We start from the raw sequence: 18396 nt of genomic DNA on the forward strand, positions 1-18396 counted from the left end.
TAGAGATTCCTCTAGGAATTGCTTCAGGAATTCCTCCTAGGATTTCTCACAAATTTCTCTTGGGATTCACCTAGGCATTAGTTCAGTAATTCCTTCGAAAATTTCTCCAGGAATCCCTTCAGCAATTCCTCTAGAAAATCCCTCCAGCACTTCTCACAGGAATACTTCTAGGAATTCCTCCAGGCATTCCTTCAGGATTTTATCAAGGAATTTCTCCAGGAACTCCTCCGGGAATAACTCCAGGAATTTCTTCAGGAATTCTTCCAGGAAATGCTCCTGGACATCCTTCAGATTTCTCCACGAATTTCTGCAGAGGTTTTTCCATAAATTCTTCCAGGAAATTCTTCGAAAATTCCTCCAGGAAATCCTTCTAAGATTCATCCAGGAAATCCTCCAGAAATTCCTCCAAGGATTCTTCCAGGAAATCCTTCTGGAATTTCTCAAGGGATTTATCTAGAAATTTCTCCAGAAGTTCCTTCCAGAATTTCTCTGGAGATTTCACCAAGAGCTGCTTCAATAGTTCCACCAGGTATTTATCTAGGAATTGCTACTAGGTCTCATTCAAGAATTGTTCCAGGGGTTACACCAGGAATTCATTTAAAAGTTGCTCCAGGCATTTCTTTAGGATTCTCTCTAGATATTTTTTCAGGAATTGCTTCAGGGATTCCTCCAGGAATTCCTTCACGGAATACTCCAAGATTTTCTTCTGAGTTTCCTTCAGTAATTTCTCCAAGACTTTCTCTAGGAATTCCTCAAGAGTTTTCTTCAAAAACTTTCCTTCAGTTATTTCTCCAAGACTTTCTCTAGGAATTCCTCAAGAGATTTCTTCAAAAACTTTTCTAGGGATCCCTCCCAGAATTCCTCCCGGATTTTTTGAAGAAATTACTCCAAGAAACCCTCCAGAAATTTATCTAGGATTTCTTCTAGGAATTCCTCCAGAGATTTCTTCACAAATTTCTCGACGGACACCTCCCAGAGTTTATGCAATAATTCCTCTTGACATACTTTTAGATAATACTCCAGGGATTCCTTCGGAAATTTTTACGCGAATTTTCCTGGAAGTCTTCCAGGGATTGCTCGTGGAATTCTTCCAGGGATTGCTCCAGGAATTCTACAAGTGATATCTTCAGAAATTCCTCTCAGGTTCTTTTTAAAAATGTATTTAGAAGTTCCTTCAGAATTTTCAGAAATCCTTCAGTCATCTTTTCTAGGGATGTACCCAAGAATTTCGCCAGGGTTACCTGATATTTTTTTGTTATTTCTACAATTTCTGGAGGAATTTATCCAGCGAATAGTATTGGAAGATAATTTAATAAAGATGCTTACAAGAACCAGGAAATTATCCAAGGATTTTTTTCAGTAATCCCTCCAGCAGTTTCTTCAGAAGTTTACTAATTGATTCCATTAGTATTTCTTTCAATAAGCGAGACTATTAGTCCTCCAGGGAATCTTCTAAGCAACACACATGCCACAAAAGAGTCACGGCAGGGCAGGTTTTGGGTTATGCAGAAGTCACAGTGACTTACTTTAAACATCTAAGTACTTACATGCTAAAAGTTTTTTCATACATTTCTCCAGAGAATCCTTCAGGAATTCACCAGGAAATTCTCCTCAAATTCTTCCAAACATTTCTTTTTGAATAAACTCTAGGATTTTTTCAATTCTTCTAAGGATCCTTCTGGAAATACGTTGATTGGAATTTCTGTAGGATTATGCTCTGACATGAGTACATGCAGTAAGGACTGTTCATTTTATAAAGAGGACACCTTATTTGTGTGATATCTTTTTTATTTTTCAATAAAATCATTATCGGCTTTTTGCATAAATTTCCATAGCTATTCTACAGTGTACGAAAAATATAACATTATACAAATTGTCCTTAGTTATGGAACTGAAGCGATTTTTGTTAAAACTCAATAAAACCCCATTTCTCAAAATTCTACACAACTTTCCACATACATAACTTTAAAATTTTCATGAACTTTTCAATGTGTTGGGATCTAATACTATTCTTCTAAAGGTAGAGTGTAATAGATGGTCAGTAATAATGCACCAAGCATTATACAGCTTGATATAGTGAGTTACCTTGTTATCAATGAAATTGATAAAAAATACTTATTTAAGTCCAGTGATGTCATAACACTACGGAATCAGTTCAAAATTTGTCCAGTATAGAAGAAAATCGCATTCTAAATGATACCGAAGAAAAATATGCTTTAAAGTACATTCTTCATCATAAATTTAATACTTAATGATGGCCATAATGAAAAATTGCATACTTTTTGCTCCATAAATGCAAGTTTTTGATTCTAGAGAAGCTTATTATTATTTATTTTCAGCAAGGTCTGACCCTATGTGATTATATGCTTTATTTGAAAATAACTACATGTTAATTTTTATTTTCGACATCATTGTTAAGTTGTACTTGCAATAGAGTACAGCGTTATTTAGAAGAACCTTCAAAGAACGAAGCGGTTTTATCTCCGGTAACTGCCATGAAGCACAGTAACCAAGCCAACAATGCTATCAAGAAGCGGTTTTCTGCATTTGAGATTGCATTATTAGTACTTTCGACTAGATCTATTGAAAACATTCAAAATCTAATATTTTTATACATTTTTGTTTAACAAATAAATTTTATTCCGAAAATCGAGTCCAACTTGTAACTTTAATATCTCAACAACCATTATTCCGATTAGGTTTATATTTTGCCAGAATATGTATCACTCAAACTGCTGCAGCATGGCAAACACTTTTATGCAATTAAAAACGATACACCGATGTTTTACAGAAATTTTGTGTTTATCTTTAGTTTTTGGGAATTGAAAAATTGATCTCTCGAAACACTTTGCCACATTTCTATGAAGTTCAATAATTTTAACCCAATTTATTTATGGTTATTATCTGCTAATATAATGTACTGAACAACTAACCAAGGCTGCTCAAATTTGAACTACGCGTTTTCTTTATATAGCCTTGCAAAGTTGTCCTCTTTATAAAATGAACAGTCCTTATATGGGTATTAAATACCACCTTAAGAGAGATTCCAGCAAGGATGTACTCGGAACAATGCAACTGAAGGTTTATTTTCAGAGGAATAGAGGTCCAGGATATTTCAAGATTACCAATTAGCATTTGGACGGGTTTTCATTATGTTTTACTGGAAAAAATAAGTTAAATCATGAAGAAAAGTCTACTTACTTACGAATGTTTTCTAGATACAAAAAAAAATCTGAGCTCCAGAAGAAATAATGCACGAGTAAATAAAAATCCTCAATCTTTCAGAAATTGGCCACCGCTGCGCTACCAGCACTACCTTGATTTGTGTAGAATAGGCGATCTTTTCAACGTATTGTACAAAATACAACAGTGTGACTGCTAAAGGGTTTAATAACGCTTTTGAATATAATGTTATTATTTTCAATTTCATCGTGTTGCGTTTAGTTGCTAGTAGATGCACATTTTCTTAGGGTGCTTGACCCCCGCTCCCTTCCCATCCCTGACCGAAAAACAGGCTACGCCCTTGAGCTGTAGTGAGCGCTATAGATAATCACGAAATTACGTTTAATTTAGGAAACTATACTATTAGATCAAAGCTTCCCTTACGTAAAGATATGTCACCTGGTCTAACAGCGTTTACACACGCAATTTTTTTTCACCATAATGGTGTTTTAAAATCCTAGAAATCTTTAAAAAAAAATCGCATAAAAAAAGATATGTTACCACTCAACAACCGTCATGCTAACCGCTATATTCAATAGATCACAATTAATTACACGTACAATTGTATGATTTTCGGTTATCTGCGTTAATGAGGAAACGATAATTAAAAAAAACTACATAATTTTCGCTAAATTAGTAATAACACAGAAATTTGTTATGTCCGATTCTAACTTTAGAAACCCTTCAGGTTAGATGCGTGAAATAAATTGTACAATTGAAACAAGATCTGCAAGATGTTGAATGTGCATACCTCCTATATATCATCCAACAGTTAGAACATACACAATTCGAAACAAGAAATTGATAAGTAGACAAATAAACATTATGCTGGAAAGTTATTCTCATGTACTTTTGTTTATTTCAAAATAATTATACAAAGAGGATACCGCTACGAACGTTGTGTTTTCACCAAAAATAAAAAAAAAATCTGTATTTTACGTAATTTTGTGAAGATATTGTAGCTCTAATAGCTTCTCACCACAATCATTCTGAAAATGTATTCTTATGTACTTGATTATTTTCAAGCAAATAAGCAATAAGGTTGTCACGATCAATGCTGAGCTCGAACTTAAAATACATTTATCTTGCATTATACGTACTCAATAGTGTCTCGTTAATTTTAAAGAATTTGCGATTAGAATCAAATTGGATATGTATGAAAACAGTTATTTATGTCATGTCCTACTAAAGTTCATGAAATTCCAAAATGTATATATGTTGAACAGGTGGGAACCGCCACTGTACGTAATATCGTAAAGAATATACATTTAAAGTTTACAAACTTCTCAATATTAATCTGGAGAGTATTCTAATGCACACTTGATCGTCCTCAAACAATAAACCCCAGAGGTTGTTACGATGAATGTGAAGTTTAAACTGAAAAAAAAAAACATATTCCCTGTATTATTCGCAACTTTGTGAATGTTTTGTAGTTTATAGGAATCAAAATTCTTTCAATTGTTTAGGAATGTTGTTCTCATGTTCTTGTGATTGTTTTCAAAAAATAAACACAGTGGTTATCGCGATGAATGCTGAGTTCGAACCGCAAATACAAAGTTTTTGTATTATACGTAATTTTGTGAAAATTGTGAAAATTCTGTCATAAATTCATCCAAGAATTTCTCCAGGAAATCTTTCAGGGATTCCTTCAAAAATTCTTCCAGGATTATCTCTAGGAATACCCTTTGGAATTTTTCCTGGGATTCCTTCAGGAATTCTTCCAGATTTTCATCCAGCAATTGCTGCAGCGATTCCCTCAGGTGTTCTACAACGAGAATTCATACAGAAACTTTTTCGGGGAGTTCTGCACGAATTTCTCCAAGGATTCCTCCAAGGATTTTTCAAAAATTCCCTTGAGGATTTTTTCCTGAATCCCTCCAGAAATTCTTCTAGAAAGTTCCTGGAAGACTTTTCAAGATTTTTACAAATTTTTACAAAAAAATCTCCCAGAGTTCCTCTAGAGATTCCTCCAGAAATTCATCCAATAATTGTTTAAATAATTCTTCTACAGAATCCTCTAGGTAATCTTCCAGGAATTCCTCCAGAAATTTTCACAGAAATATCTCCAGGCATTCCTTTAGGATTTAGTCCAGGAATTTCTCCAGGAACTCCTGCAGGGAAATCTCTAGGAATTGTTCCAGGAGTTTCTTCAGGAGTTGATACAAAAATTGCTCCTGGACATTCTTCAGAAATTATGTCAGCAATTTCTCCAGAAAATCCTTTAGGATTTTCTTCAAAAATTCTTACAGGAAATTCTCCAGGAATACCTTCAGGAATTTTTTAAGGGATTCTTTCAGGCATTTCTCCCTGAATTACTCCAAAGATTGTTTCAAGAATTGTTTCAATGATTCCTACAGGGATTTCTCCACGAATTTCTCAAGGGCGTTTCTCCAGAATTCCTCTAGGAAATCCTTCGAAGATTCCTCCAGGAAATATTTCAAAGATCGATCCAGGAAATCCTCCAGAAATTCCTCTAAGAATCTTCTGGGGGTTTCTTCAGAAATCCTTCCAGGATTTTTTCCAGGGATACTTTCAGGAATTCTTCTAGAGATTCCTCTAGGAATTGCTTCAGGAATTCCTCCTATGATTTCTCACAAATTTCTCTTGGGATTCACCTAGGCATTAGTTCAGTAATTCCTTCGAAAATTTCTCCAGGAATCCCTTCAGCAATTCCTCTAGAAAATCCCTCCAGCACTTCTCACAGGAATACTTCTAGGAATTCCTCCAGGCATTCCTTCAGGATTTTATCAAGGAATTTCTCCAGGAACTCCTCCGGGAATAACTCCAGGAATTTCTTCAGGAATTCTTCCAGGAAATGCTCCTGGACATCCTTCAGATTTCTCCACGAATTTCTGCAGTGGTTTTTCCATAAATTCTTCCAGGAAATTCTTCGAAAATTCCTCCAGGAAATCCTTCTAAGATTCATCCAGGAAATCCTCCAGAAATTCCTCCAAGGATTCTTCCAGGAAATCCTTCTGGAATTTCTCAAGGGATTTATCTAGAAATTTCTCCAGAAGTTCCTTCCAGAATTTCTCTGGAGATTTCACCAAGAGCTGCTTCAATAGTTCCACCAGGTATTTATCTAGGAATTGCTACTAGGTCTCATTCAAGAATTGTTCCAGGGGTTACACCAGGAATTCATTTAAAAGTTGCTCCAGGCATTTCTTTAGGATTCTCTCTAGATATTTTTTCAGGAATTGCTTCAGGGATTCCTCCAGGAATTCCTTCACGGAATACTCCAAGATTTTCTTCTGAGTTTCCTTCAGTAATTTCTCCAAGACTTTCTCTAGGAATTCCTCAAGAGTTTTCTTCAAAAACTTTCCTTCAGTTATTTCTCCAAGACTTTCTCTAGGAATTCCTCAAGAGATTTCTTCAAAAACTTTTCTAGGGATCCCTCCCAGAATTCCTCCCGGATTTTTTGAAGAAATTACTCCAAGAAACCCTCCAGAAATTTATCTAGGATTTCTTCTAGGAATTCCTCCAGAGATTTCTTCACAAATTTCTCGACGGACACCTCCCAGAGTTTATCCAATAATTCCTCTTGACATACTTTTAGATAATACTCCAGGGATTCCTTCGGAAATTTTTACGCGAATTTTCCTGGAAGTCTTCCAGGGATTGCTCGTGGAATTCTTCCAGGGATTGCTCCAGGAATTCTACAAGTGATATCTTCAGAAATTCCTCTCAGGTTCTTTTTAAAAATGTATTTAGAAGTTCCTTCAGAATTTTCAGAAATCCTTCAGTCATCTTTTCTAGGGATGTACCCAAGAATTTCGCCAGGGTTACCTGATATTTTTTTATTATTTCTACAATTTCTGGAGGAATTTATCCAGCGAATAGTATTGGAAGATAATTTAATAAAGATGCTTACAAGAACCAGGAAATTATCCAAGGATTTTTTTCAGTAATCCCTCCAGCAGTTTCTTCAGAAGTTTACTAATTGATTCCATTAGTATTTCTTTCAATAAGCGAGACTATTAGTCCTCCAGGGAATCTTCTAAGCAACACACATGCCACAAAAGAGTCACGGCAGGGCAGGTTTTGGGTTATGCAGAAGTCACAGTGACTTACTTTAAACATCTAAGTACTTACATGCTAAAAGTTTTTTCATACATTTCCCCAGAGAATCCTTCAGGAATTCACCAGGAAATTCTTCTCAAATTCTTCCAAACATTTCTTTTTGAATAAACTCTAGGATTTTTTCAATTCTTCTAAGGATCCTTCTGGAAATACGTTGATTGGAATTTCTGTAGGATTATGCTCTGACATGAGTACATGCAGTATATGGGTATTAAATACCACCTTAAGAGAGATTCCAGCAAGGATGTACTCGGAACAATGCAACTGAAGGTTTATTTTCAGAGGAATAGAGGTCCAGGATATTTCAAGATTACCAATTAGCATTTGGACGGGTTTTCATTATGTTTTACTGGAAAAAATAAGTTAAATCATGAAGAAAAGTCTGGGTTAGTCCTCATAATTACTTACGAATGTTTTCTAGATACAAAAAAAAATCTGAGCTCCAGAAGAAATAATGCACGAGTAAATAAAAATCCTCAATCTTTCAGAAATTGGCCACCGCTGCGCTACCAGCACTACCTTGATTTGTGTAGAATAGGCGATCTTTTCAACGTATTGTACAAAATACAACAGTGTGACTGCTAAAGGGTTTAATAACGCTTTTGAATATAATGTTATTATTTTCAATTTCATCGTGTTGCGTTTAGTTGCTAGTAGATGCACATTTTCTTAGGGTGCTTGACCCCCGCTCCCTTCCCATCCCTGACCGAAAAACAGGCTACGCCCTTGAGCTGTAGTGAGCGCTATAGATAATCACGAAATTACGTTTAATTTAGGAAACTATACTATTAGATCAAAGCTTCCCTTACGTAAAGATATGTCACCAGGTCTAACAGCGTTTACACACGCAATTTTTTTTCACCATAATGGTGTTTTAAAATCCTAGAAATCTTTATAAAAAAATCGCATAAAAAAAGATATGTTAACACTCAACAACCGTCATGCTAACCGCTATATTCAATAGATCACAATTAATTACACGTACAATTGTATGATTTTCGGTTATCTGCGTTAATGAGGAAACGATAATTAAAAAAAACTACATAATTTTCGCTAAATTAGTAATAACACAGAAATTTGTTATGTCCGATTCTAACTTTAGAAACCCTTCAGGTTAGATGCGTGAAATAAATTGTACAATTGAAACAAGATCTGCAAGATGTTGAATGTGCATACCTCCTATATATCATCCAACAGTTAGAACATACACAATTCGAAACAAGAAATTGATAAGTAGACAAATAAACATTATGCTGGAAAGTTATTCTCATGTACTTTTGTTTATTTCAAAATAATTATACAAAGAGGATACCGCTACGAACGTTGTGTTTTCACCAAAAATAAAAAAAAATCTGTATTTTACGTAATTTTGTGAAGATATTGTAGCTCTAATAGCTTCTCACCACAATCATTCTGAAAATGTATTCTTATGTACTTGATTATTTTCAAGCAAATAAGCAATAAGGTTGTCACGATCAATGCTGAGCTCGAACTTAAAATACATTTATCTTGCATTATACGTACTCAATAGTGTCTCGTTAATTTTAAAGAATTTGCGATTAGAATCAAATTGGATATGTATGAAAACAGTTATTTATGTCATGTCCTACTAAAGTTCATGAAATTCCAAAATGTATATATGTTGAACAGGTGGGAACCGCCACTGTACGTAATATCGTAAAGAATATACATTTAAAGTTTACAAACTTCTCAATATTAATCTGGAGAGTATTCTAATGCACACTTGATCGTCCTCAAACAATAAACCCCAGAGGTTGTTACGATGAATGTGAAGTTTAAACTGAAAAAAAAAAACATATTCCCTGTATTATTCGCAACTTTGTGAATGTTTTGTAGTTTATAGGAATCAAAATTCTTTCAATTGTTTAGGAATGTTGTTCTCATGTTCTTGTGATTGTTTTCAAAAAATAAACACAGTGGTTATCGCGATGAATGCTGAGTTCGAACCGCAAATACAAAGTTTTTGTATTATACGTAATTTTGTGAAAATTTTGAAGTTTCCTAAATTCAAACTTCTTACAATCACTCTGAAAAAGTATTCTTATGTACACGTGATTGTTTTCAAGCAATCATACACAGGGGTTGTCGCGACGAACGTGTAGTTAAAATCGAGGATTAAAATTCCCTGTATTTCACGTAATTTTATGAAGATTTTGTAGTTTTCAAGAATCATACTTATCATGCGCATGTGATAGTTAAAAAAATAATACACAAGGGTTGTCGCGATGAAGGTTGAGTTCCAACCACAAATACAAACTTCTTGTATTATACGTACAATTGTGAAAACTGTGCAGTTTTGATGATTCATACTTTTCCCTATCGCTGTGGAAATGTTTTCTTATGTATGTATGTGATTGTTCTGAAGCAATGAGAGACATGCATTGTTGCGACGGACGTGAAGTGTAAAACTGAAAATACAAATTTCCAGTAGATGTTCCATTTCCCGACCATTTTGGTTGTCCCGGAATTCGGGATAAAATTTGTTGCTTGTCCCGGGAAATCCCGGGATCCCGGGAAATTTTTCAATCTGCATAAAACACATTTTTGAGATCAGAAATATGTTTTATTTATCTTATCAAATAAATAAATGGTTCACATCAAGTAACTGGTCTTATCAATTTGAATTAGTTCTCTGAAAATACGACTTCAAGAAGCAAATGTTTTTGATGATTTCATCGAACAGTGAGGGTCGCTTTTTAGAACGGATATATCCGGAGTTCGATTTTAAGATTCGGGGTAAACTTACCATGTAGCTCAAAAAGTGACAACTCTTTCGCAATTACTTTCGAAATTTTAATCATTTCCGAATCAGTCTAAGACGGGTTGCCATATTACTTTATAGCCGATTCCAGTTGTTCGCGCATGCTCGATGGTGTTATGCATACAAGACAATCCAGCATTCAACTCGGCAGCATCATTATCGGTCTGTCTTTGGCAGTCTCGCAACAATCGAACTCCCAGTTTCTTGATGAACTTAATCATTTGCGTTTTTGATGAACTTTCCAGTTCTGCTGGCACTTGCGTTGACGACGGAAGACCTTGAAGGAACTTTAGCGCTGTTATTATTTCCTTTTGGTGCCGATTGTTGATTCTATTCATAATTGCATGGAAGAGGTCGAAAATTCCAACATTGGAGTTACTTTTTGTAAGCTTCGAATACAAGAAACTCAAGCTGCCTTCCGTTGACAATAATATAGCATCTCGTCTTCCCAATGCTTCCGAAGCGAGTCTGATTGGCTGAAGAGCTTCCTGATGATTTTTTTGAAGCTTCAAAATCATTGTCCATGTCCAACATAAGTCTAGAAAGGCCTATGTCGTAAAATTTCTCTTTGATGCTATCAAAACCGTAAATGAAGTGCTCCAGCATTGTTTCAGTCGAGTTTCAACGAGTTTTGATGTCCACACACAGTTGAAATGGTTTATGTAACATTTTCGTGATTTTTCGTTGAAGGCGGTTTTTGAAAAAAAAAATCACGACTCTTCGAAGACGTTTCACAGATTCTCCAAATTCAAATCAAAGCGAAAAATATGTGTAAGAAATATGCATCCCGGGAATCCCGGGATTTTCGGGACGGTGAAAAATGTTATCCCGGGATTCGGGAAATCCCGAATTTTTCAAGATCCCAGGATTTTTTGTCCCGGGATATCCCGGGTTGGAACCTCTAATTTCCAGTATTCCACGTAAATTTGGGTTTTTTAGTTCCTAAGATTTACACATTTCACAATCGTTTTGAAACAGTATTCTTATGCACATGCGATTGTTCTCAAGCTTTAAAACACAGGGGTTGTTACGACAAACGTGAAGTTCAAACCGAATCTACTTATTTTCTGTACTATACGTAATTTTGTGAAGATTTTGTATTTTTTACGATTCACCCTTCTCACTTTCGCTTTGAAAAGTATTCCTATGTACACGTGATTGTTTTCAAGCAATAAACACAAGGGTTGTCGCGATAAACGTTAAGTTCAAACTGAAAATACAAATTTCCTGCATTATACGTAATTTTGTGAAAATGTTGTAGTTCCTAAGATACACACTTTTCACAATCGTTTGGAAAAAGTTTTCTCATGTACACGTGGTAGTTTTCAAGCAATAAAACACATGGGTTGTCGCGATGAATGTAAAGTTCAAACCAAATATACAAATTTTCTGTATTATACGTAATTTTATGAAGATTTTATAGTTTTTATGATTCACACTTGTCCCTATTTATCTGTAAATGTATTCTTATTTATACGTGATTGTTTTCAAGCAATATAACATGGGGATTGTCGCGATGGACGTAAAGTTCAAACTAAAAAAAAACAAATTTCCTGTATTATACGTGATTTTATTAAAATTTTGTAGTTTCTAAGATTCACACTTTTCACAATAGTTTGGAAAAAGCCTTCTCATGTGCACGTGGTTGTTTTCAAGCAATAAAACACAGGGGTTGTCGCGATGGATATAAAGTTCAAACCATATATTCAAAGTTTCTGTATTATACGTAATTTTGTGAAGATTTTGTAGTTTTTATGATTCACACTTGTCCCTATTTATCTGTAAATGTATCCTTATTTACACGTGATTGTTTTCAAGCAATATAATATGGGGATTGTCGCGATGGACGTTAAGTTCAAACTGAAAATACATATTTCCAGTATTATACGTGATTTTGTGAAAATGTTATAGTTCCTAAGATACACACTTTTCACAACCGTTCGGAAAAAGTTTTCTCATGTACACGTGATTGTTTTCAAGCAATAAAACACAAGGATTGTCGCGATGAATGTAAAGTTCAAACCGAATATACAAATTTTCTGTATTATACGTAATTTTGTGAAGGTTTTATAGTCTTAAATATTGAGTATCTCCATATATTTCTTTGCAATAATTTTGCTTTATTAATATGGGCAATTCAACGTTAAAATATGTGTGGAAACCACTTTACATTCGGAATGGCTCCAGAAAAACAGCATTTTTAAGGTACTTGCTCCGAGTTTTTGAGTACTCAAAAACAGAACTTTGGTCAAATTCATAGTCTGAAAATTTTATATTCATCTAGAAGGCTGGGAAAATTCATAGCTTCAAAAAATTTGCAAATCGGATGAAAAATGGCTGAGTTACATCAAGTTGAAATTACCGTTCCCACTGTTTGGGAGGCATGGCAGTGGGAGTGTTAAGTTCAACCCCTGATCGTCTTCTGAATATTTCTCGATCGTCCATTTCGATACCGGCAAAGTTCGGTGTTGAAGCGTGGGAGTTGGAGGATGCCAAGGAACCGAAAAGTTTTGCATTGGATTCCACCCACTGGAGTGGGAATTCCAAAACCCTGTCACTGGCGGAATAGTCGAAGGCTGAGTTGGAACAGAGTTGTTCCACGTAGGAAAAGAATTCTGCCATCCCGAAGCAGGCTCTTACAAGCTGAATTGTTGAAAAGGGTAGATTGAATAGAAACCGAGGAAATTGGGTTACTCCATGAGGAACGCGTAACATTACTTGCACCAGCGTATGGTGCCGATCCTAGACCTGAGCTGCACAGTTAAAAAATGTTACATCATATCACCTGTAACAAAAGGACCCCGTCATATCGCACACATTATTCAATCAGTTTTTAAATTTACAGCTTGCTCTCAGTATGAAGCTTGCGTTCAACATTTCATACAAGAAATTGTTTAATGTAAAATTCTGTGAGATGGAATAGAAATTTATATGTCAAATCTGTTTACGTCGGGTGTAATTTTCAGAAATTTTTGCTGTGTGTAGGTCGGATGTGCCCCAAAACTGTTACGCGAAATTAATTCTCCGCCAACTTTGCACGAACTATTCTGGATTGATGTCAGAGCGCAAAAAACTACCGAGCTGGCGGATAAAGATACCTCCGGAGGCCTGGGGACAAAATCTTCTAAATTGTCCGTTTGAACCTGTTGATTCCAAGTTTCCTTGCGGTGAAAAAAATCTTGCAACTGACTGGATAAATTTGCCACTTCAAGCGCAAGGCTTCCTTCTGCCTGTTCCGCCCGCAGACGTCGCTCTAACTCTTTCAGCAAAACCATTCGAGGAACCGGTACCATCTCGACTTCACCCTCAGTTTCCCTTAGAATATCCTCTCACGTGGGAATATCTACCCTATCTTCTACTCCAAGCACTTCCTCTCTTCCATTGCCATCTTCAAATTCTACCGACTTGTAATAGAAATAATACAAACGGTCCGTCACAACTGCGAACATTTTTCCTAACTCATCTCTTAGGTCATTTGGTGCACGACGTAATACCAATTGAACTCTCGCACCTTAGTGTAGTAGTCGATCCTTACAAACGGTGGTCGTGTCTTCGCGAAGCATGGCTTCAAGTTCAGTAAGTTTTGACCTGCATTGTTCTATTTCATGGATCGGGTCAGATTTCAAGTTTTTCGTGCTGATACCTTCCTGTCTCTCTAGCTTCAACCTAGCTCTTAAGCATCTACGCCTTTGTGAGCGATCTTTATCAACTGCTATGTCCCTCACAGCTAACTCAAAAGCAAGTTCCTCATCTGCGAACAGATCAACCCGAATGTCATAATACCATTTGTCGAATGTAGATTCTCGATTCAGAGATCCAGGAAAAGAGTTGTAAGACTCCATCATCCGAGCAGCAAATCAAAATGTCTGTATAATATTGAAAAGTCAAAGTCTGTGGAGGGAATAACCGCTAATCATCAAACCAACTGTAGTTCTGTTCAGTATCCACAATAGGTCTCTATTCGGTCGATTCAATTGAACGTTACCATTTTTCACAAGAAATGCACCTATAGAAGAGCAAAAAAAAAGCATGCAGTCAATGCAGACTATTCGCATTGCGTCTATTTATCGGATCTTCCAAAGGTTTGCCCTGAGTAACCTGAGCTAGCCATTTAGATCTGAATGCGATAGACCGCGAGAACAGAATTAGTTTTTTTTTTTATATAATTGATGGTGATTTGAGATTGTTTCAATCGGGCCCCACGTTAGGCGCCAATTGAAACAATCTCAAATCACCATCAATTATAAAAAAAAACTAATTCTGTTCTCGCGGTCTACCGCATTCAGATCTAAATGGCTAGCTCAGGTTACTCAGGGCAAACCGTGGGAAGATCCGATAAATCGACACTTACCTTAAGATAGATAGCCTCACAATGCTGGTAAAGGTGCTTTCTTCTTGCAGATTGATTAAGGATCAATAATTACGTGCACATCCTGTTTAATTGAATGTAAAGCAAAGAATTTTGGAAATAGGGATGCATTTAGAAATTGCACAATTGGACATTGTCTAATAATCGTTGGCTAGCTTGAAGTGTTGCGGCCGTCGGTCGGTTGGGCGCCGTCGCAGACGAAGGTTCCCGCAAGACTGGCGATCCACGAATTCGTCCGGGGAGCCACAGGAGGAAAGAGATTAACAGGGCCACTCACTGGATAACGATACGCCGATCGCCTTGAGGGGTTGTGTTTGTCGGTTCGCTCGGTGAGACCCGCCGATAGTATGGGTTCGCTGGATACCGGGTGTGGGTGTGGGTGAACTGGTCGTCGATGTGGTCCACAGTAGATTTACGTTCTGCAGGCTTTTAAGCCGCTGCCGAAGGGTCACTTCTCATCCGTGATGGCTTCTCTGTCACGAATCACGATTCACTGACCGACCGTAGGTTGGTGTTCGATTGATCTGTTTACCGGCTCGCAACTCCGGAGTCCTCTCAATAATCACTTAAACTTATAGAGCTCACCTGGGTTCACCGTCACTTGTGCCTCAGAGCGGGTCTTCGGGAGGGAAAGCACTAACTTGGCCGGGTACGAGACCCCTAGTCTGGCCACACACAATTATTTCACCTCCGATATTGGCTCAGTAAACTCGTCACCCTTCAAGTCCTTTTAGAGCACTCGGTATCACCCGATAACTTTCGCCGATTCTCCAATCGCACTCGGTTGTAATCGCGAAGCCGGACTGATCTTGATATTTTCCAGAAAGAAACAGAGCCTCTCGACATGGAAGAATCCCCTTTTATATCGTTCGCTCCTCAATACCCCTTCTTTTCTCGGAGTTTTCTCCACTCCACTCCAAAGCAGCTGTATCCGTCGAAAACGCAAACAAAACTCTAAAATTGCTGACTTAGGATTCAACAACATCTCCCCAAATACTAAACCGATTTTGATGAAAATGGTATGGTATAAGCTACATACAATGTACCATTACTGGTCAAAAAATCAGCTATTTTGGTGTACGCAGTCTAAAATTATGAAAAAAATTGTATGACAAAAAATGCGTGTTCCAGTCTTTAGGCACACATGGCTGGTACCGAATCGGCTATTTTGTATGGGGATCAGAGAATACTTACTTTTTTCTTTCTAATACATATACTACTTTTACGTTATAAACATATAAACATAATACAATTTTCTGTAAAGATATGGGGGTTTTCGCCCAAGTAACAAAATTTATTTTATAATGCTTTTGAAGTATTCTTCAACACCTGTTCTTTAAAACCATGCATAAACCAAATTGCTCTACAACACGACATCAACTCAACCATAAACCCGCCATAAGATCAAAGAGGCCCATCCTAAGATGCTCTTGGAGAGTTGTTTTTAAATTTCTCTTAAAACTTGTTGTACTTCCCAAGTTGTCCTCAAGGCGAATTGCTCTCTCCTTGTAGAATTCTTCAAGTGCACGATAAAACGATAATAAATTTGTCAGTGTTGTTGTTGATGCAGCTTTTATGTCGACAGAAAAGTTTGGTGAATTAAATTGAAATTAAAACACAATGAAAATGACACATTATTGTAATCGGGATTAATTTATCACACAAATTAGAAATATTTCCGGGATGTAGCAAGGATGCCAAATGCCAAGCAAAATTCATCGTATATATGTTGCAAGATACTTCCAAAAATTGTAACGCGCTTCCATTATAACGCACTAATAAAATATATAAAAATATTATTCCTTATCATGCGAACATTGCTCATGAGTTTTCTCAACATGGCTTCCATTGAAATCTAGGCCGGTGGTCAGTCCATCATCGATGGTTTTAATCATCATCACCATAAGATCGTCTTAAATTTCTTTCAACTCATGCCAGAGCTAAAAGCATAACACAAGAATACTAGGATTTATAATGTTCTCAGTGCAGCCTGGTTGTTCTCCATCAAGAACGTCTTAAATTAATTTAACATTTTGCAAGGGTAAGAAGTATTATTCAAGAGTACTCAGGTTTATAACGTTCTTGATGTAGGTTTATGCAAACTCCGCCGAGAACGTCATAAATCATGTGCGCCAAATTGTAAACAAACAATAAATTATCGCACCGCGGTGGATTTTGTGAACTTCGTGCGATAAATTTAATCATCCCCGGTACCGTTGCCAACCAGGCAGACCTTTTTTCGGGAACCGCCCTTGATGTGGTGCAGCGCCTTATTCCTCCGGTCAGCATTTCCAACAGGTAAGTGATTTTGCAGGTCGATTCTTTGACTCCCGATTACAAGGGAATCGACGTCCTGGATGACCAAATCAACCTCATTTCGGATGCTGCAACCGGAGGAACTTGGCACTGCACCGCGTCGCGGTTGGGTTTCCGGATAAGTGTTCTTGATTGGCAGCAATAACGGAACGGTGAGAATCAAAATCTGATGCTTGAGTTTTTTCTTGTATTTTTCATGTACCAAACTGTTCTCTTGCGAGAACAGTTGCTCTTGATCAAGAACGGATGATTGAAGATAACTACAAGAACCTTATAAAACTGAAAATAAGTTCAACAGTTCTTGTTGTGTTTATGGTTTTATGAACTGAACCTCAAGTATTCTTGGAGGTGTTTTTAAAACTACATATTGATGAAGAATAGTTATGCTCAGCTGAAACTCCGATAAGATCAACTAGAATATGCAATGTTCCGATAAAACTATCATAAAAACAAATAAAACCAAATAGAATTAGGATTGTTACTTGGGTGGCTCTGTTGATTGAACTTGGATATTTCAAAAGGGCTTTTCCCCATCTTGATCCTCATTAAGAGTATCAGATGAGGTGTAAATAAACAAATGAATGAATAAACAAAATATCGTTCGTTTTTTTACTGCATTTTAGGTACGGCTAGTAGTTTTTCGACCATCTGTAGCTGAAACGGAAACAGTGGAGGTTGAGGTAATAAAAAAACCAGGAAAAATCCTTGGTGTTGGATTTCGAGCAAATCATCCACATGGAGTTATAATTATTGATATGGTGAGCAAAACTCTACACTTATAAGCTCTATGTGTCGTCAAAGTTTGCAAAAGTTCATAACTCTCGACAGACTAACTCTGAGCTCAAATTTCGCAAACTTTTTCGATACATTTTGGTTCTTTAATAGATTTCTGGTTGGCCAGAGATATAAGCCAACGATTTGCATTTATTCCCTAACGATTTGATATCAGTAATAAATAAAATATTCTGTTTCACAGCTACCAGGAAGTTTAGCCGAGTCAGACAGAAGAATGATAAAAGGAGATATTATTACAAGCTTAAATTCTGAAAAGATAAGCAATATGTCATACGATGACTGTTCGCTTCTTTTCAAAACTTCCCAAGGCAAAATTGAATTTTCTATCTTAAGACCAAAACCAAAAAACCGTGTACTGTGAACAATCCGATAGACTTCCAAATCATGATAAAAACAACTACATGGAAATCTTATAAGTAGATGATCATTTCAGTTGCTTTAACAACACATGTTTCATTTACAGCAAAAATGAATGAGAATCCCACTGTCACATAGGTAATTTTTTAATAAATAAATTTAAAAAAGGATTTTGCCTACGCATGAGTTTTATTTAGAAAGAAATTGCCGACAACCGCAAATTGTTTTAAGTTGCTTATATTAAGTATAGTCACAATGATCCTATGGAATAAATTGTAAATTACAATAACAATAATAATTTTAATCAATTAGGAAGATTTCAACCGATCCGAATAATCTGTTAAGCAAAAATTAACTTTACACGGATTGAAAAATATTCTCAAGAAATAAACAAAAATACATCTTCACTCTACATATACAATAACAGACAAAATGATCGGGACAGGAAAAACTCTCACTTTTCATAAAATGTTCA

The 18396-nt window shown here is 36.3% G+C and overlaps 1 protein-coding gene across 4 annotated transcripts in view; it reads left to right on the forward strand.

Moving 5' to 3' along the window:
- Positions 1 to 18091, forward strand: part of LOC109406001 (inactivation-no-after-potential D protein) — a 1280913-nt gene extending 1262822 nt beyond the window's left edge. For all 4 annotated transcript variants that reach the window (XM_062851786.1, XM_062851784.1, XM_062851787.1 and 1 more), the window contains 2 exons: positions 17393 to 17527; positions 17746 to 18091. In XM_062851786.1, the coding sequence (XP_062707770.1) occupies positions 17393 to 17527; positions 17746 to 17925 (315 nt within the window). In that variant the 3' untranslated portion in view covers positions 17926 to 18091. The remainder of the gene's footprint in view (positions 1 to 17392; positions 17528 to 17745) is intronic.
- Positions 18092 to 18396: the final 305 nt, after the last annotated feature.

The sequence above is a fragment of the Aedes albopictus genome, chromosome 2, assembly GCF_035046485.1.
Source record: "Aedes albopictus strain Foshan chromosome 2, AalbF5, whole genome shotgun sequence".
In the NCBI taxonomy this organism is placed as follows: domain Eukaryota; kingdom Metazoa; phylum Arthropoda; class Insecta; order Diptera; family Culicidae; genus Aedes; species Aedes albopictus.